We start from the raw sequence: 20,257 nt of genomic DNA, 5'->3' as shown, positions 1-20,257 counted from the left end.
AGCTTGGAAATAAAAGAAAGAGGAAGTTGATTGTCCTGTATTCAGAACAAGAAAGGCAGTAGTCCCACCGTGGGTATGGAGACTGCACAGGGGCACAGGATTAGAAGAGGAAACTTTTGGAATGAAATTTTATCAGTGGTTATGTTCTCTGTAGTTCCAAGGCCCAGAGATGCCAGCACATGATCTCATTACTGTGTTGGCTTTTTTGTGACATTACTATGTTGGTGGTCGTATTTGGTTTGTTTTGAGACATGGTTTCCTCTGTGTAGCTCTGGCTGTTCTGGAATTCACTTTGTAGACCCAGTTTCCTGACTGGATCCCCTGACTTCCCTTAGTGACGGGTGGTATGGGGGAAACTGGGCAAGGTGGACCCCCCACCCCCACCCCATGCAACATAAGCGAAATAAGAGGCACCTTGATTTCCTGATCCTCTTGCCTCTACCTCCCAAGTGCTAGGATTAATGCTGTGCACACAGGTATTCCCTATATTTTTCTGCGTGGTTTTATTAGTTTATTTCGTGCTCAGCAGCAGTTTTAAAGTAGAATAATGTCAGCACTTGGGAGACAGGGACAGGAGGATGAGGAGTCCAAAGCCATCCTTGGCTACACAGCAAATTCAACATGGGCTGCGGCGTCTCATCTCAATAAAATGAACTCGGACTTGGAGATGTAGCTCTACTGGTAGAATGATGGTCTAGGGTGCATGAAGCCCTGGGTTACACCAGAGCCCTTCATACTTCGACTATGGTAGGGCTTGTCTGTAACCCCATCCATCACTCACATGGTGAAGGTCGGATCAGAGGTGCAAGGTCAACCTGGGCTAAAGGAGACTGTCAAAAAACAAAGAACACTCCATGTATTAGAGTGGAGAGCCGGGGAGGAGGGAGAAGGGAAATAAAGGTTAAAACAAGCAAACCCCCAATAGACAAAACACCCAAAACTAGAAGTCTGTGCAATCATTGTGATGGTGTAATCAACTGGTCTGATAACTTTCTGAAGTACAAAAGCCACAAGTCCCCGTGACCCTGAGAGAATAGAGCCAGGTTCCTCCTCTCAGGTTCCGCTGTGCGGTTCACAGGAAGCGGGCCTGTGATGAACGAAAAGCTTTCTAATAGTTTGCTTCCAGGTAACATGAAACCTGTAGAATCTTGTTTGCTATCGCAGATTGTTCCGTGAAACTCAAGGGGGGGGGGTTATTTTTGCTTTCTCTTTTATCTTTTGTTTTGTTGATGTTTTTCTGTCTTTGGGCTGCAGTTCATATCCATCCGCCACACAAAGGCGAGGAGGCTCATCTTTCCGTGAGCATCACGCGTCCCGGGGCGTCCCAGCCTCTTTCACCTTCGAACCTACAGCTCGCTTTCCTGTCTGAGCCACTTGGGTGATAGAGCGCAAGCGGCGGCGGCGGCGCGCGTTACTGGGACTCCCTGGCGGAGAGCCCGGGTACCCGGCCGGCCGGGCAGCCGAGGCCCGGGCCTATGGCCCAGTCCGCGGCGGGGGCGGGGCGAGCCGCGCGGCCTTCCCGGCATGCCCCGCGGTGGGCGGTGGGCGGGGCTCTTGTTTTGAAGGGCCGGGTGACTCAACCGGGGATCCGCGGCCGGGGCGGGGGCGCGCGGTGGCCGGAGCTTGGCGGTGTCTTCGGGGCTCGGTGGCCGAGAGCGCGGCAGCAAGCGGCCGGTGAGTGCCGAGGAACAGGGCGGGCGAGCGAGCGGGCGGGTGGTGGCGCGGGCTGATGATGGCGGCGGGCGCGACGCTGCGGCCTGAGAGGCCCCGCGCGGGCTCCTCCCCAGCCTGGAGAGAAAGGAGAAGCCGGGGGAGGCTGCCGACCGACCTCGCAGGACCACCGGTAGCCCAGGCTGGGGAAGGTTGGTCGCGCTTTCCCAGAACCTCTGGAATCTTCTGTCGGTCCTGTCGCCCCTCTGTCGTCATCCCATGCTTAGTGCAGAACTGGGAGATTTTTTTCTTGCAGATAACTTTTTATAGCAGACAGTGTCGTCAGGCTTGCGCCGTGAGGACACCTCCTCCCCTTTGTGGGAATTTGTCATTCTTTCTGAACATTCCTGGATTGGGCTGATTTACCATTTAGAAGTAAATCTAATCTTTTAAGTGAGAATTCAGCAAACGAAGTAACAGACAGGCAAGGAACGCTGACCAACTAAGCCCTTTCACGGTGTCTGTTTGTTGATAGACCATTGTTTACCTAGAAATTTGAGATTTCTTTTTAAATGATCTCCCAAACAGAATGTTGGAATAATATTAGTTGTGACGAACCTTGAATTAGAACGTCAATCCCACTCCAGAGGAACAAAAACAAAATCTTAAAGTAGCAGTTCTCAAACGTGTTTTGCACGACGCTAGCACGGCTCCTAGAAATTAATTCTAGAAATCTAGGGTGGACCCCTGAGTCTGCAGTGCTTACAGGCAACCACCCCGCTTGGGCCGCCTTGGTAAGCCAGGAACCGGACCTTAGGAAACCAAGATTAGCTTGGCCTGAGCATTGTAAATACTGTCTCGTGTCCTTTTCTTTCTGTTGACTTACTCCTCTCCTGTCCCTAATCAGTCGGGAGTCAAGAAGCCCTGACTCGGAAGGCTGTGTGAGAAAGGGTAGTGCTTACTGGAGCCCTGACATGAGAGCAGGAAATGGCTTTTTATCCATATCCTGTTATTGCCTGGGTTGGAGAAAGATGGCGTGCATCAGGCTAACCGGCCTGTTGTTTCTCTCAGGAGCCTGTTGGTAGGATCTTGGGAGCTTGAGCTTGTCTTTAGGTCTTGGCTCCCTCCTCAGCTCTCTGCTTTCCTTCCCATGGTACCAGCCAGGGAGTGCCCGGAGCCTGGGGGTCTCTAATTCCCTGGGATGTGCCAGCATCAGTAGTATTTATGGGCTTTTAGTTGTTGTGGGTATCAATTCACTAGCTACAGAATATCTGAATGATGCCTAGCTTACACAGTACAACTTGAAGTAAGGCATTATAGAGACAGTATCCCAAGTATGGCTCAGAATTCCCTTGCTGTCTGGCAGAAATGAGGGTTGGATGACCTCCGCATCTGCCAAAGGTGTTTTCTACATCTTGATATCTCTTGAGACTCCACAGGGATATTAAAGTTAGCCATGAGGGTTTGGCGTTTTTCTTGGCTTTGATGGCTTTGGATGTCTGGTTACTTATTGATGGTTTTGTTGTTGTTGTAGATGACATACAAAAACAGTGTGCCTTTCTGTAATGCTGAGTTTCCTGACTTGTTTTGTGTTTCCCACCTACCACACATGGGGTCTCCCCAAACTTCCATGTCTAATTGGAGTGAGACACTGAAGGGAACTGTTTGGATGTTGTTAAATGATTTAAGATGGGAAAGTCGGAGTCCTTGAAATGAGAAGCTTAGAGGATAAGGGAGCACTTTGTAAGTTTACCTAGCACAGTCCTCTCATCTTTCAGGTAGAGACTGGGAGGTAGGCTGGGGATGTAATTCAGTGGTGGGGTGCCTGCTCTGCATGTGTGGGAGGTACTAGGTTTGTCCCTTAGTGTACGCCATACTCTTTTCCCCTCCTCCCCACATCCAAACACAAGAGTCTGAGATGGTAGAAGGAGGATTCCTGGTCTAGCCTGCTGCCCTTCCTGCTCTGTTACCTTTTAAATGCTTCTGCAAGAAGGTGGTGCAAAGCAGAGAAATAACAAGGCGGAGAAAACAGAGAGACTCTGATATGACCATAGTGCCAAGTGTCTCATGGAAGTTGCAGGAACTGTGCGTTCTAACTGTAAACCACGGTGATGAGAGTGCTGAGATAAATTAGAAGCTTGATCAGGTCGGGGAAGGAGAAGTAAGAGCGGGCAGATGGCTGGCTTACAAAAACCCGAGAGGTTAGGAGCGCACTGGCTGTAAGAGATTCGCTTTAGGAAAGATTAATACTAACGGTTGGGTTGTAGAAGCTACCTGTATGAGCAGTGTCCAGAGCCTCTGAGGCCGCTGTCTCGAGTGACTTGAGCTGCTCTCATGGTGAGCAGGTTTATTAGTATCCTAGTCGGTGGGTTTGTTTTGGGGAGTTGTGGTATTCTATGACTTTATCATATGTATGTTCTTCCCTTGAGAGGAGGTCATCCCGTCCCTTGGAACAGGAGTTGCAGACCTCTGAGCTGCCATGTGGGTGCTGGGAACAGAACCTGGGTCCTCTGCAAGAGCAAGCAGCCAGTGCTCTTAGGCAACGGAACCATCTGAGCCACAAGTTGTGTAACTGTTAACACTTTTTTTCTTGATTAGTTTCAGAGAGCATTTAGATTTTCTTTATCTGTTTTTAAAAGCTAACTTCTTGTTTCAGTATTGATTTTTTTTATTTTTTTATTTTTTGGTTTTTCGAGACAGGGTTTCTCTGTATAGCCCTGGCTGTCCTGGAACTCACTTTGTAGACCAGGCTGGCCTGGCCTCGAACTCAGAAATCCACCTGCCCCTGCCTCCCAAGTGCTGGGATTAAAGGTGTGCGCCACCACTGCCCGGCTCTGATTTTTTTTTTTTTTTTAAAGATTTATTTATTATATGTAAGTACACTGTAGCTGTCTTCAGACACTCCAGAAGAGGGCGCCAGATCTCGTTACGGATGGTTGTGAGCCACCATGTGGTTGCTGGGATTTGAACTCTGGACCTTCCGAAGAGCAGTCGGGTGCTCTAACCCACTGAGCCATCTCACCAGCCCTGATTTTTTTTTTTTTAAATGAAGTTGTTTATTACATTTCTTTTGTGGGGGGTGGCACATGCACACACCCGTCACAGTCTGCATTCGGAGGTCAGAGGACAGCTTGCAGGTTATTTCCTCCGTGAGTTCTGGTATCAGACTCAGGTTGTTAGCTTGGGCAACTGCCTTTACCTGCTGAGCCCCCTGGATTTCTCAGCTCTGAATTTTGTTGTCTGTGGTGCCCGGGGTTGGCGCTGGGCTTTGGGCCTGTTCCTGTTAAGTAAGCACTTGTCCAGCCCACTCCGCCCCACCTGGTCTGGTTTTGTTTTCTCTTTTTGAGACAGGACCTCACTGTGTTCAAGGCTTGCCTGGAACTTGAGATCCTTCTGCTCGGAAGTGCTGGGGTTCTGGTGTGGGACCGCACTGGATCGTTTTCTTATTCTTTCTTGGTTCTTTTCGAATGGGAAAGCTATAGATCGTTCTTTGTTCTGTGTTTTATCCTAATGCAAGCTTGCCTGTGTTGTGTTTTGTCATTCAGTTGAAAATATTTCCTACATCCTGTTGTGATTTCCTTAAAAAAATTTTTTTTGTAGCCACTTTCTGTTACACTGTCCTGGAGAGCAGGGCTCTAGAGTCTGTGCACTTAAAGGTAGGAGGTGGTGGTGCGCATGCTCAAGTTCAGCTCTAACCAGGTATCCGAGAACCCTTGTGTCTTAGTCAGGGTTTCTATTCCTGCACAAACATCATGACCAAGAAGCAAGTTGGGGAGGAAAGGGTTTATTCAGCTTACACTTCCATGCTGCTGTTCATCACCAAAGGAAGTCAGGACTGGAACTCAAGCAGGTCAGGGAGCAGGAGCTGATGCAGAGGCCATGGAGGGATGTTCTTTACTGGCTTGCCTCCCCTGGCTTGCTCAGCCTACTCTCTTATAGAACCCAAGACTACCAGCCCAGGGATGGTCCCACCCACAAGGGGCCTTTCCCCCTTGATCACTAATTGAGAAAATGCCTTACAGTTGGATCTCATGGAGGCATTTCCTCAACTGAAGCTCCTTTCTCTGTGATAACTCAGCTGTGTCAAGTAGACACAAAAATAGCCAGTACACCTTGAAAATGCTATTGTGCAGTCTTGGGTCAGCTGTGTGGATCGAGTTGTTGAGATCTTCTGTACTGTTTACTTACATCCATGTCTATAGGCAAGCCCATCAGAACACAGCCGTGTGCACTCGCTTGTGAGCTCCTGATGGTGCCTTTGTGTCTAAAAACCTAGGGTGATACTGCCTCTCCTTTCCAGAGAGTCTACCATTCCTGTTGGAATTCTTTCTTCAGGCTCCCCACTGGAAACACAGGCTATAGGACAGGATCTTACACTATTTTACAGGATCCTTCCGTCAACAAGCAGACGTCTCCCGGGCCTCCCTGTAGCACCGTGAGGCTGACTTGTCTGTTGATATCCCCCCCTTCCTAGTTGTTGTTTCTGCTCAGCTTTACAGTCTCTGGGCACTTATGTCTGAAGTGTCTGTTTTCTGAGAGGAAAGCATAGGAGTCAGGCTCGCTTTGGTTTTCCTCATCAGTCTAGAGGACTACCGTGTGTGTGTGTGTGTGTGTGTGTGTGTGTACCTCAAAGGGATTGTAGGATGCTAGTGGGGAAACGTAACATGGTAAACTATATAGCCACTGTGGTATTATGGTGGCATTTAGGGGTGGGTGTAAGAATTAGAAGGTGGAAAAGAGAAGGTAAAAAGAACTTATTAAACAGTGCAAGTCAGTGTTTGCTTGATTTATTAACTTATTTAAATTAAGTATACTTGCTGGTGTGTGTGTGTGTGTATACATAAGTGCAGGAACCTGTGGGTGCCAGAAGAGGGCATCAGAGATAGTCACAGATGAACCAGCCAGTCAATGTGCAAAGCAAATTTGGGTCCTCTGTAAGAGTGGGATGCACTCTCAACTGTGCATGTCTACAGCTTCTTTTTGTTATTATTTTTATATGGTCATTCATGTATACAATGTATCTTGATCATATTCACTCCCATTCTTTTCCTGTAACTCCCCCTAGCTCTGCTCCAACACCTCTCCCTCCCAGCTTCATGCTTCTGAGCCTAAACAGAGTTGCCCGTGGTACATGGCACGCATGGGATCATCACTGGAGCATGGGCACACTGCCTGTGGCCCGCTCCCCACTCCATGCTGTACGTTTTAACTGGCTTGGCATAGCTGTTGATGTAGACAACAGTCGTGTCTGGCTGAGGACTCTGTGTTTCAGAGACAGTCACCTTCCAGTCTTACATTCTCTCCACCCCTTCTGAGATGTTCCCTAAGCCTTAGGGCAGAGTTTGTCATAGGTGTCCTCTCTACAGCTGTGTGCTTGCTGTTGCTTTTATTCTTAGTATCTCCAACAGTTCTGAGCATCTGTGTTAACCACTACTCACTTTAGTATGACTTTATTGTTATGATGGTTTTTGATGCTTCATAGTTGTAGACATGTATATGCCTTTTAAAAATAAATAGACTTTTGACTATTGAACTCTCCCTACTTCTTGATTTGTGACATGGATGACACCAAATTATGTTCTACCATTTAATGTATAGAATTCATAATACATAGCCTGGCATGGTGGCATATGCTTTTAAGGTCTATACTTGGGAGGCAGATCTCTGTGAGTTTGAGGACATCCAGGACCACGAAGAGAGTCCTTACCTCAAAACAAAACAAAAGAATGTTCCCTATAACAAGTGCACTGATTCGCAGTAGTTTGTAAAAATCCCGCCTAGATTTACCAGTTCCAGATGGCTTTTACCAACCACTCTAAACCATGGAGGTCCTTGGGAGCCTGTTTCCTGACGTCTAAATCATACACATTCCTTGTTTTCCAGGCTTCCTTTCTGACTAAGAATGAATGTTCACCAGGGCAGTGATGGCGACTGGTCATTGCAGCCAGAGCTCAGCTGCCTAGGAGATGAGGCCTTAGCTGCCACTCAAGAGAAAGAAGGCAGCAGCTTGGTGTCCTCTGGTCTGCATAGTCTCACTTATCCCCTAGCTGCCAGGAGTGAAGGTACTGGGGGGCATTCTCACCCCGACATCGTGTACCCAGGAGGAATGCAGACTTTACCTGAGCATATATTCAGTTAATTGGCTTAGCATATTTGTCAGTGTGTCTCGCTGACCACCATAGAAAACCTGAAGTCAGCCTGGCCTAGCCACCTGGTGTGGATACAGGTTCAGTGTATACAAACGGCTACACGTTCAGAGCCAGGAGACAGATTGACTGTGTCCGGGTCCTTACCATCTATACTGTGATGAGACCCCCACTGTATGAGAGTTCTGTTTATGGATGGGGAGTGGACAGAATGGTTCCTAGTCGCCCTTCCTCAGAGGGCTGCTGGAGCCAGGTGCTAATGGAAAGGCAGCTCCTGAGAAGTTGTTGGGCAGGCCCTTACATGGAGTCATAAGTATGGCTAGCTGGCCTGAATGCACTTAGATCAGGCTCTTGAGCTCAGCAGCCTCTGCCTCTGCCTCCTGGGCATTACGATGACAGGCATGCAGCGTCATGCCTCACTCTCTCTCAGGTAACCTTAAATCACTGTTGTTTTTTAACGGGAACTCAGGCATTTGGTTTGGTTTGATTTTTTTTTTTTTTTTTTTTTTTTTTTTTTGGTTTTGGTTTTGGAGACAGGGTCTCTCTGTGTAGCCTTGGGCTGTCCTGGAACTCACTCTGTAGACCAGGCTGGTCTTAAACTTAGAGCTCCACCTGCCTTTGCCTCCTGAGAGCTAGCCTAGAATCAAAGGCGGGTGCCACCGTGACACTGGGTTTAGTGGGCCAAATCTTTTTTTTTTTTTTTTTTTCCTTTTTTGAGACAGGGTTTCCTGGCTGTCCTAGAACTCGCTCTGTAGACCAGACTGGCCTTGAACTCAGAAATTTGCCTGCCTATGCCTCCCAAGTGCTGGGATTAAAGGCATGCGCCACCACTGCCCTAGTGGGCTAATTCTTAACTGGCTGAACATTTTATCATATTTCTCAGCCTATAACTTTAAAAGGAAACCACTGTTTACTGAGTACAGAGACATAAATATTTGCATATATATTAATTTGTTTTAATTTATTTTGCACGAATGAATGCTTTACCTGTGGAGGCCAAAAAAAGGGCATCAGATCCCCTGGAATCCCATGGTTGTGAGCCACCATGTGTGTGCTGGGAATTGAACCCAGGTTCTCTGGAAGAGCAGTCAGTGCTCTTAACCACTGAGCCTTCTCTCTAGCCCTTAATATTACAGAATAGTCCAATTTGGCTACAGCTTATTTTTGTTAAGATTTAGAGTTTTGTTGAGTGTTTGTGTGTGTGTGTGAGGGAGGGAGTGTTTTGTTTTGTTTTGTTTTGTTTGAGAATAGGTCTCAGGGAGCCCAGGCTGCCCACATGCTTGTCAGGTAGCTGGCCTTGAACTTCGGATCCTCCTGTCTACTTTCCCAGTGCTGAGGTAGGACTGGGGGGATCAAACGCATGCTAAGTAAATTACCAACTGAGCAACGACTCCTTGTTAATAAAGTTTTATTTGGGTTGTAGCATGCACATTCTCACAGGCGATGAGAGGGCAACTTCATGGAATCAGTTCTCCCACACCTTTTCCAGGGTTTCTGGGTCTCAAACTGAGGTGGTCAGGCTGGTGCGGCACGTGCCGCTATCACTGAGCCATCTCATTGGCTTCCCGTACGTGTGCTGCTTACACATTTTAGATAAATTTATTTTAAAACAAGTCTTTAGTCTGCAGGTGATTTTATCATTTGTTAGAGACAAAAGGCAAATGTGCATACTAAAGATGAACTGTCCAGCCGGGTGGTGGTGGCGCACACCTTTAATCCAGCACTTGGGAGGCAGAGGCAGGCAGATTTCTGAGTTCCAGGACAGCCTGGTCTACAAAGTGAGTTCCAGGACAGCCAGGGCTACACAAAGAAACCCTGTCTCGGGGGGAAAAAAAAAAAAAAAAGAATTGTCCGGGGGCGCCCACTAGAGATGCCCTGTCTTGCCCTGTCATGGACTCTTCTGATATTTACATGCAGGTCCTCAGTACCGTGGTAAACCACATGTGGTGTCACGTGCCTGTAATCCCACCACTGTGGAAGGGAAATGAGGATCAGAAAGAAGTTTTGAGTTATCTTCAGCCTCAGGGTTAGTTCAAGGGCAGCCCAGGCTACACAGGGCCCTGCCTCAAAAGTGGAAGAGAGGAATTTTAAAGAGAGTGGCTTTCGATGATAGGGCAAAGAGATGAAATCCCAAGAGTAAATCCTAAGGCCACGTGCATTTGCTGTTGACAGCAAGGTGCAGCAGTCCAGAAGCTGCTGTGGTGCTGTGGGAGCTCTAACACACTGAGAGTGGTGGTTCTGAGAAGTTCTAGGGAGAGTAATGACTTAGAGAAAAGACTTTCTGGCAAATTAAAAAACAAAACCAAAAGCAGCTTTGAAGAGTGAAAATTGAGTTTTAACATACAGTAGTAGTAAGTTCCTAAGACACAGACAGCAGTGCTGGGGCTGTAGCTGAGCCTACAGTAAGTAGAACACGGAACCCCACAGACAACAAGTCCCCAGGACTGTGACTGAGTGTGCTGGGTCACCCTCTGATCGCAGCACTCAGAGGTCGGGGGAGGAGCATCAGAAGTCAAAGGCTATCTTCAGCTACACAGTGAATTGAAGGGCAACTTAGACTTCGTGAGACCCTGCCTCAAAGATAAGTACGGGTGTAGAGATGGCTCAGCTAAGAAGGCTTCCTGCTCTTCCAGGGGCCTCGTTTGGCTCCCAGTTCCCAGGGATCTGACTCCCTCTTCTGGCTTCCTTGGGCACTTGAGGACATTCGCACAACCCACAAACACTTGAAGGAAAATCTGGAATAAGTAAACAAATGCACACAGCAGATGTAAGAGTGTTATTTAGAGATGCAGGTGAAACCGAAAAAAGTGATTGTTTCTGAGCACCAGCTTTTCAGCCACTGGCAGGAGACTGCAGGGCTACCACGAGCCCTGCTCGTCTGTTCTGTCTTGTTCCTCTGTGTGTTGTTTACTTTAAAAATTATAGTTGTTTTAAAGTGTGGGTGCTTCTCCCCCAACACCGTATCACCCATACATAAGAAGAAGTTATCAGGGGGCTGGAGAGATGGCTCAGCGGGTAAGAGCACTGGCTGCTCTTCTGAAGATCATGAGTTTATATCCCAGCAACCACATGGTGGCTCACAACCATCCGTAACGAGATCTGACACCCTCTTCTGGTGTGTCTGAAGACAGCTACAGTGTACTTAGATATAATAATAAATAAATAAATCTTTAAAAAAAAAAAGAAGAAGAAGTTATCAGGATCCATCCTGAGACCTTGTTTTGTGAGGGGAGTTGGTTGGTTGGTTGGTTGGGTTGGGTTTTTCAAGACAAGGTTTCTTGTGCCGCTCTGGCTATCCTGGAACTCACTCTGTAGACCAGGCTGGCCTCACATTCAGAGATCTGCCTGCCTGGCTTTCAAGTGTCTGGTTTGTTTTAGTTTTCTCTAGGCTAGTGGTTTTAGCTCTGAACACCTATGGCTTTAGGTTTTTGTTCATTGGTTGCTGTTTTAGAGCAGACATTTTTCTCTAGACTCTAGCCCTTTTGTTACTTGACTTTATGTCTGCTCTTTCAGACCTTGCACTTGACTATGCCTCTCAGCCAGCAAGCCTTCCACATCCTCACATAATGCCACTTCCTGAAGACAGCAAGGGCTCATGCTTCCAGAGTGGGAGCAAACGGAGCCACGAGCCCTTCAGTGTGCCAGAGAGATTTGGAAACAGCGGCTTAGGTTTTGGAGGTAGCGCTCACTCTCAAGCCCCAGAGAAGGTGACACTTCTTGTGGATGGCACTCGCTTTGTGGTAAATCCTCAGATTTTCACTGCTCATCCGGATACCATGTTGGGAAGGTAATGACAGTTTGTGAGTGCGTTCTCTTCTGTGACCTTGCAGCAGATGCAGAGCTGCACTGCAGTACACTGCTGACTTTGCTCTCTGTGGCCACAGGAGCTATTGAACCTTGACCTGCCCCTCTGTAAATGCACAGCCTTGCTCTCTGAGTTGCAAAGGTCAGAGATGCTAAGCTGAGGCCTAAGTCCCGCTGTTTTCCTTCTGTGACAAACAGTATTAGTAATAATCCACCTGCACGGGAGCAGTGACGGACGCTGTCCGAGAAACCCTTGTGCCTCCCACCCTTCTAGCCTTTGGGTTTGGTTTTTGTTTCTTTGTTTTTTGGGTGGTGGTGGGGGAGACAGGGTACAGTTAGCAGTCCTGGAGATTGGACCTAGGAACCTAGGCTGTCATGCATGGGAAACAAGCATTTTACTGAGCTAGCCCCGTCCTGTTGCTCGTTTATTCTTTCTTGATGTGTGTTGGTGCTTTGCCTGCAGGTATGTCTGTGTAGTACATATGTGCAGTGCCTGCAGGGCCAGGAGAGGGAGGGTGTGTCAGATGTCTAGACTGGAGTTAACAGCTGGCTGTGAGCCGCAGAGGTGCTGGGAATGTGACCCAGATCCTGAGTTGACGTGAGAACAGGCCTCCTCGCTGAACTGTGTCAAGGTGCAGAGGAGCCTCGCGCCTGGGTGAGACCCACGGCTAGCCTCGCCTGTTGGAGTGGGCGATTTCCCTGGGCTGACTCCTAAAGGGATGGTGAGCCGGGAGGGAGGGAGAGCACTGATAGGTCCTCCTCTACAGAGTCGCTCACGGATGCATGGTGAGGGCAGAGATGGGAAAAGCGAGGCAGCCAGGAGAGGTGGTTTACACTGGCAAGTTCTTAGGACAAAGGGGCTGCTTCCACAGCCTCCTCTGCAGTTGACTCTGTATTGTGTCGGCTCCACAGACCGATGCTTCCTTCTTTCCCTTTTGCCTGAAGGAGTTTTCCTAAGGCGTGCATTCCTCTGAGAGGCATCAGGTCCCAGGGCTGTATTTTAAGTTACGCTGCAAGAGAGTAGGGTAGTGTTGTATGGGAGAGGAAGAGGAGAGCTGCCTCTGCTGAGCCCCGCTGGAGAAGGTGATGTTGTTGCTGGTGTCTTTCAGGATGTTTGGGCCGGGAAGAGAATACAACTTCACAAGGCCCAATGAAAAGGGGGAGTATGTGATTGCGGAGGGGATCAGCGCCACCGTGTTCCGCACAGTCCTGGTATGTGTGTGGGTCTGCTCCCTTCTCTGTCCTCCACCACAGCACGCACGCAGGCTTGCATGCTGCACCCTTAAGGACGGCACAACTGTGTGACTGACTTTCGGGTTTCTGGTGTGCAGTCATTGCCTTCTCTTTATTTTTCCTACGTATAACTTGTAAGTCCTTATGTGAGCTCAGTGGGTTGTCTTGGGTAGACAGGAGCCGTTTTGTCATCTAAAGCACCAGCCAGCTGACTCCAGGATCCTGCCACCTCAGTAGAGTATGCAGTAGGAGTGCAGAGGGTTAGAGGAGTCTTTCCATGCATTTCTTTGCTTCCATTTCCCCTTCCTGATCTGTTTTCAGGATTATTACAAAACTGGCATCATCAACTGTCCAGATGGCATCTCTATCCCAGACCTCAGAGACACGTGCGACTATCTCTGCATTAACTTTGACTTCAACACTATCCGATGTCAGGATCTGAGTGAGTACAGAGCAGCTGTGACATTGAGCCAGTGCGCTTTCACTGAGCTCCGAAGTAGGCTGAGAACTACCAGAAGGAAGACATCTGCTAACTAACCATTGCTTCTCCTGCCGAGGGGTTGTGGGGAAGCAGGATCAGCAGATGTTCTGGGGAGTGTAGCTCACCCGTCACACCAGCACTCTGAAGACAAGAGGATCATCAGGCGTTCAGTGCCAACACAGGCACAGAGTAACACCTTGTCTCTATGAGGCCAGGGTGTAGCTCACTTGATAGACTGCTCACCTAGCATAGGAGACCCAGGGTCCCATTGTCAGTAGACAGTAAACAAGGCATGTGAGATGTGCCTGTGATCTCAGTGTGTGGGAAGTGGAGGCTGGAAATAAAAGGTATGAAGTCTAACATGGCCAGCTGGGCTGAGTTAGCGCTATGCTCTTGGGTAGGACTGTGGTGTCGACACTAACAGACAAGGTAACGAGTGTCAGGGAGCGTAAGTAAAGCTGGTTGTCACCATGGCGCAGGGACTGTGTGTCCTCTGGGATGACATCTGTGTGCAGAGGAAGCAGTTGATCTGCCTCTCCTTTCCCCAGGTGCTCTACTGCACGAGCTCTCCAACGATGGTGCCCACAAGCAGTTTGACCACTACCTCGAGGAACTGATTCTGCCCATCATGGTGGGCTGTGCCAAGAAAGGCGAGCGAGAGTGTCACATTGTGGTGCTGACAGACGAGGACTCTGTGGACTGGGATGAAGACCACCCCCCGCCCATGGGGGAAGAGTATTCCCAAAGTAAGAGAATGCTACCCAAGAGCCCGTGCAGATAACACTGACGGCTAGTGATGGGCACAGGCACCAGAGGGACAGCCAAGCAGGGTGATGCCCTTCTCTCCGGTTCCATTGCAATGCTGGCTCAGTGAGCAAAGCACTTGGCATGTGGCTCCGGGGCCCTGACCTCAGATCCCAGAAGTGACAGGAAGCTGGCTGTGGTAGTACATGTCTGTGATCCAGAACCCCCTTAGTGACATGGGAGGCATGCACAGTAGCGAACAACAAAGCAGCCTGGCTCTAGGCTGTAGGTGAAGACCTGACAGCCCAGGTTATCCTCTGACCTCCACGTGCACGCAGGCAGATGCACTCAGCCACTGCATCAGGCACACACACCCTTTATTGAAGGATGTGCACGGAAAGGAGGTTTAGCCCTGCTCCACCCAGGACATTTCATACGGCTGCTCAGTGTTCCATTCATAAACGTGCCATAATTCGCTTGCCTTGTAGGACATTGTAGAGGAGGGTGTGTGTGTGTGTGTGTGTGTATACTTTTATATAGGACTTTTAAACAGTATTTTTGCACATTACTATAGGTTATTCTTAGACATAGAATGCTAAAAGCTTGGTGCTTTTATGATTGTGAGAGATGTTACGTGCCAGGAATCCCAGCATTAGGGATGCTGGGGTGGGGAGGAGTGTTCCAGGTCAGAGGACATGATGGGTTACATAGCACCTTTTGGTTGTCCCCTCCCTCCCTGCCCCCCTCCCCTCCTCTGTGACTAACCCCAGTGCTGTGTTGTTTAGTTCTTTACAGCTCCAAGCTCTACAGATTCTTCAAATATATCGAGAATAGAGATGTTGCTAAAACTGTGTTAAAGGAACGAGGCCTAAAGAACATCCGAATTGGAATTGAAGGTATTAAAAAGTCTCAGTCAGCCGGGCAGTGGCAGAGACAGGCAGATCTCTATCTCTGAGTTGGAGGCCAGCCTGGTCTACAGAGTGAGTTTCAGGACAGCCAGGGCTACACAGAGAAACCCTGTCTTAAAAAAACAAACATAAAAAGGCTTGGCCAGTGTTGAGGTTCTACAACAAGGGGTGGGGTGGATTTCTGGCCACAGCTTCCTACTCTGAGTTTGGCTGGCGGGAGCTTTGAGACCCGGCACACTTAGAGTCTACTTAGGAAGGGCCTGCTTCATTGCTGTGTGTCCTGAGGTTTGCATTGCCTTCCCTTCAGTTATAGCAGTGAGTTGTAGCCATGAGTATCCCTCAGGGCTCTCTGCCCAGGGCACAGGATTCTGGGGTGAATCTAGCGAGCACCTGGGCTCACCTGAGCAAGAGCATGTCTTTTCATCTAAAGTTATTCTCTTAAAAACAAACCAGCTTAAGGATTTGAGCTTTTCCGACTGTGGTGGTTCAGTCCCAGCCCTCAGGAGGCAGGGGAGGAAGATTTCTGTGAGCTCTGGGCCAGCTTAGTCTACATCACAATTTCCAGGCAGGCTGAGGCTATATAGTGAGACTCTGTCTTTTCTTTTTCTTTTTTAGATTTATTTATTTTCTTCATATGAGTACACAGTAGGTTTCTTCAGACACACCAGAAGAGGGCATCAGATCCCATTACAGATGGTTGTGAGCCACCATGTGGTTGCTGGGAATTGAACTCAAGACCTCTGGAAGAGCAGTCAATGCTCTTGACTTATAAGCCATCTTTCCAGTCTGTCTTTTCTTAGATAAAACTTGAGGTCCGTTTTTCCTCAGGCTGTCTGGGTACTGCCGTGCTGGGGGCAGGAGTTGGTGCAGCCTGGGCCCCTGGGCCCTGCTCATATCACCGCCGCAGTGAACTCATCGCTACATGTGTCTGACTTAGGATTTTAAGTTAGAGGTCACTATTGAGATAATTTCACTTTGCCTTGTGTGTGAGGCCTGGGGACAGGGTACCAGGCCCTTCCTGGGCACCTGCCACACTGTTGTGCTGTGAACACTCTAGATGCCCAGGACTGGCTGCCCACTCCCTGCCTATCCTGCTGCTTGGACTAGTCCCTCCGTCTTGGGCTCTGGGAGCCCCTTCTGGGTACTTGGTAGTTTGTGGGTTTTCTTGAGGTAACATTGCACATTTCCCTGCTTTTCCCTTAACCGTGGCTTCTATACAGCATTAACAAGATGACAGCGTTCCTGTGCCCTGGGGAAGTTTTGTCCCTTGGTGGTGTTTCCAACCATTAAAAGCTCTTGGAATTAGTACATTTCTCTTTCCTTTCCATTAAGAGGGGGAGAATCTGGGTTGGTGAGATGGCTCAGCAGGTAAGTGCACTGACTGTTCTTCCAAAGGTCATGAGTTCAAATCTCAGCAACCACATGGTGGCTCACAACCATCCGTAACGAGATCTGGCGCCCTCTTCTGGAGTGTCTGAAGTCAGCTACAGTGTACTTACATATTCATAAATAAATAAATCAGAAAAAAAAGAGGGGGAGAATCCCTGTTATTTCCCACAGTCCTGATCCTTCTAGGGACAGAGGAGGCTTGGGAGGGCACCAGTCACATGCCACAGAGCTTTTCTTGCTGTCCTTGGACTTGGAAGTAGACGGTAGAGCGAGGAGAGTCTGCCAGGAGTGTGAGCACTGTATGCTTTCCGGTTGCAGGTTACCCTACCTGTAAAGAGAAGATTAAGAGGAGACCTGGCGGGCGGTCTGAAGTCATCTACAATTATGTGCAGCGCCCTTTTATCCAGATGTCATGGGAAAAAGAGGAAGGAAAGAGTCGCCATGTGGATTTCCAGTGTGTTCGCAGCAAATCCCTCACTAATTTGGTGGCTGCTGGAGAGGATGTCTTAGAAGACCAGGAGATAATAATGCATCACCCACCACAAGTAGATGAACTTGACCGCCTAAATGCTCCACTCTCTCAGATGGCTCCGAATGACTTCCAAGATTAAGGACAAACGGCCTCTGCCCAGTTGTTGGAGCTCTTCTCTGTGTGGGTACCCCTAACCAGGCCTCCCCGCCCTCCTGTGGTTTCTCAGCGTTAGGAGATGCCTCCTCCTGTCTCCTTCCCTTCTGAGTTGTTACTGTGCCCTTTTCCGGGTCTGCCTCTGGCTGGGTGAAGAAGCTCTCTGGTAATTAGGTGACCAGCTTTACCAGCCCTGGCAAACGAGCTTTTGGGTCTGGTGCTCTTGGTTGAATCTTTGTATTCACCTCCTGGTGCAGGAGAGGAAGTGAACTGTTGCCTCACATTTGGCACAGCAGCCCACTCTTACACCGGGTGAGTGGTTTCACATCAGACAAATTGCTTATTAGCAAAAGGACCAAAACGTCAGAGGAGACAGTCTGTGCTGGGGTTGGGTGTGCCCACCTGAGGAGGCACAGGCCGGGGCAGGTGAAGGGAATTCCCTGGAGCTCCAGCTCAGCTCTGCTTTTTACTAACATAGGAGCAAACCAACCCCCGAGACGGGCAGCCTGATGCTTCATTTGGAAGTGAAACTTGCAAATGAGGTGGCAGAATGGCTCCAGATTGGGCCAGCTGGACCCTCTGGTGGGAAGCCACAGCGCCTGTCCATTAAACAGGCCATTAGCTACTGGAGCATGGTAAGAAAGTAATACTGTGGTCATCCCCAATCAGGTCCAGGCCTTGTTATTTTGTTTATGTGTTCACGCTTACATGTGTGGTGGATGGCAGTCCAGATCATTCCCTAGCTCCTTCCGTTTGCAGAGTCAAGAGCCTGACAGCAGTGTCTGGAATTATTTGACTTCCCGGTAGAAGTTGACCTTTGAGTCCGTCCTCCACCCTGGGCGGTGTGTAAGCTGTTTGCTTCAAGCTCTTTAGAGAACACGTTGGGTTTCTTGAAGGCTGCTCCCATAAGACTGTGTATAGCATAACTAGTTGACTGCAATAAAATCAGGTTTTGGAAGCCCTCTCTCCAGTATTGAAGAACAAGTGTGTTCTTAAAACAGTGTTTTCTGTGCTTGTGGCATCACAATGGGAATTGGTGCAAGATCTTCCTTGCTTAGAAAAGAACCGAAGGCTCCAGCTTGCGTGGTGACTATTGGTGTGTCTGTGAGGCAGCATGCAGAGTATGGGCTGAGGTTGTCTGTATCAAGAGGTTGGTTATCTCTGTGAAGTTGCTTGGCTTGTGCTTGAGGCCAGGTCTGGCTTTGATTTGTTGGTGCTACATGGTTGCCTACCTGCAGCTGCCCAGCCCAGGCCTGGGTCAGTGGTGCTTCCTGTTTCTCCATGGCCACAGGAATGATTATGTGTCTGTCATGTGTGATGCTCAGGTGTGAGCACAGGCCTTTCTTTGTCCTTCGGAGTTGGTTCACTGGCTCTGGCCTTTTATGAACTAGGTCTTCACCCCAACACTCCAGCCCATGGAGTTTGACTGGGAGGCAATCTAAAGGCCACTTCAGTGACACTGGATGGTGGCAACTAAAGGAAAGACTGCGTGCAGACATAGGCTTCTTGTGGGGAGGGAAGCTTTTTTGTACCTCAGCCCCACCCTTACCTACATTTCAGTGTCATTGTAGTTTGGTGTCTTGCCTACTGTTCCCAGGGTTGGGACACTTTTTCCTTTTGTTTTGGTTTTTTGTTGTTTGTTTTTGGCGTGGGGGAGGAATAAGATGTGGTTACAAAACAAGGTTTTTCTGGGTAGCCCTGGCTGTCCTGGAACTCACTTTGTAGGCCAGGCTGTCTTCAAACTCAAGAGATCCACCTGTCTCTGCCTCCAGTGCTAGGATTAAAGGTGTTCCCTGCCGCTGCCTGGTCCCAATTATTCAGTCATGGGGCCTTGCAGAATCAAGGGCTGCAGTCATCTTTGGAATTGATTACTGGCTATGTGAGAGAGAGGATTTTTCTCATAAAAAGATGGATTTGGGGCTCAGTGTCTTTTGTAAGTGCCTGAATTAGTAAGCTGGGCTGTGTGCATAGAAAGTCTGATGAGAAAGGTGACTTTACACCTCAGAGTGTCTATCTTACAAGATAAAGCTGACCCTGAGGCTTGACTCTTCTGTGTACCCTTGCTGCAGCTTGTGTAGTTGACGAGGAACACCTGCAGACACAGTATCAGAAGGAAACAAATGGGGGTGAAGGCAGAATTGGAGGAAGATGGGGACTGGGTACAACAGCCAACGCTATTTTAACCAGCATCTCAGGAGATACTGTGTAATGTCTCATCGCAGGCCTGAGAGTGCTCTGCAGGAAATCCGGGAAGGGACATTTTCTCAGAGGATGTGTGTTAGGGAAAATAAATGTTCAGAGCCCAGGCTTCAACTCAAGTTTCAGTGGTGGCCATCAACAGCTTCTGAGGTGGGTGACACTGCTGCCTTCCCAGGAGGCACGGCCACTCTGTGTCTGAGGGAATCATTCTGGAGAATTAGCTTTTCTCCTAAGGGAAGATGTGTGTGGATGTTGCCTCTTACACCATATTTACTTTTGAAGTTGCACTTGTTCACCTACCAGTGTTTACGGAATCCTGTGTATGGGATGCTTTTTTCTATAATAAAGTTTTTTTTATTTGTGTCTCTTGTTATTTAATAGAAAAGAAAATCACAAAGCAAACCTTCAATGAATTTAAAGGCCAGGATAGTGGCTTTCTTTCCTTAGGACACAGACTCACCCAGAGCTTGCCTGTGCACCTCCACCCTGCTGTCCTAGGATGCCCTCCAGTTCAGTCACCATTGGAGAGCCCACGCTTCAACCAAATGTAACATTGAAAGCTTAGGCGTCTGTGGACTAGTTTAGTTTCAGATCAGGTGACAAGGATAGGGTCTACAGGACCTCTGGCTCTGATTATTGTCTTTGCCCTACTTTAGTCAAGTTTACACAAAGTCCTTGGTTCATTTAATAACAAGCCTCTGCCATCAGCCCACCCCATAGGCACTCAGGGGTTAAGATAGTGTGGTGGGTATGTTTTTTGCCAGATATTGCTTGTCTTTAGCTGATGCTCACTAGAACAGGTCCTTCCTTCCAAAAGGATTTTAGTGTGAGGCATAGACCTCTAGTCTAGGTCACTTGGTACCAGCCAGAACTGGACTGTGCACTGGGAAAAGTTCACAGGTTGTTAGAAGTCTTATGGATCAAATCAGGACGGATTTGATGCAATGAGGTGTTACTGCTCTCAGCTGAAGAGGCGATGGTGCAAAGTCCAGGGTCTTTGGACTGTATTATTGTGAGAACCTAGTGGATCCTACACAGGACAGTGAAACAAATTTAGAATTTGGCAATAATCAAAGTT

General features: G+C 48.6%; 1 protein-coding gene across 7 annotated transcripts; it reads left to right on the top strand.

The window, feature by feature from the left end:
* Positions 1 to 1,001: 1,001 nt before the first annotated feature.
* Kctd20 (potassium channel tetramerization domain containing 20) lies at positions 1,002 to 19,542 on the top strand. 7 transcript variants are annotated; one of them, XM_021186366.3, is made up of 8 exons: positions 1,002 to 1,126; positions 7,534 to 7,712; positions 11,310 to 11,583; positions 12,710 to 12,812; positions 13,155 to 13,275; positions 13,863 to 14,060; positions 14,844 to 14,954; positions 16,674 to 19,542. In XM_021186366.3, the coding sequence occupies exons 2-8, from the start codon at positions 7,553 to 7,555 to the stop codon at positions 16,964 to 16,966; spliced, it is 1,260 nt and encodes a 419-aa protein (XP_021042025.1). In that variant the 5' UTR covers positions 1,002 to 1,126; positions 7,534 to 7,552; the 3' UTR covers positions 16,967 to 19,542. The 7 variants fall into 7 exon arrangements, with proteins under 7 accessions (XP_021042025.1, XP_021042027.1, XP_021042028.1 ...); XM_021186365.3 differs by lacking the exon at positions 1,002 to 1,126 and adding an exon at positions 1,609 to 1,674; XM_021186367.3 differs by lacking the exon at positions 1,002 to 1,126 and adding an exon at positions 1,744 to 1,862.
* Positions 19,543 to 20,257: the final 715 nt, after the last annotated feature.

This window comes from Mus caroli, unplaced genomic scaffold (assembly GCF_978045245.1).
Source record: "Mus caroli unplaced genomic scaffold, Mus_caroli_1 scaffold_18, whole genome shotgun sequence".
Lineage (NCBI taxonomy): Eukaryota > Metazoa > Chordata > Mammalia > Rodentia > Muridae > Mus > Mus caroli.
Note: the sequence above shows the minus strand (reverse complement) of the source record. Positions and strands in the feature narration are given on the sequence as shown.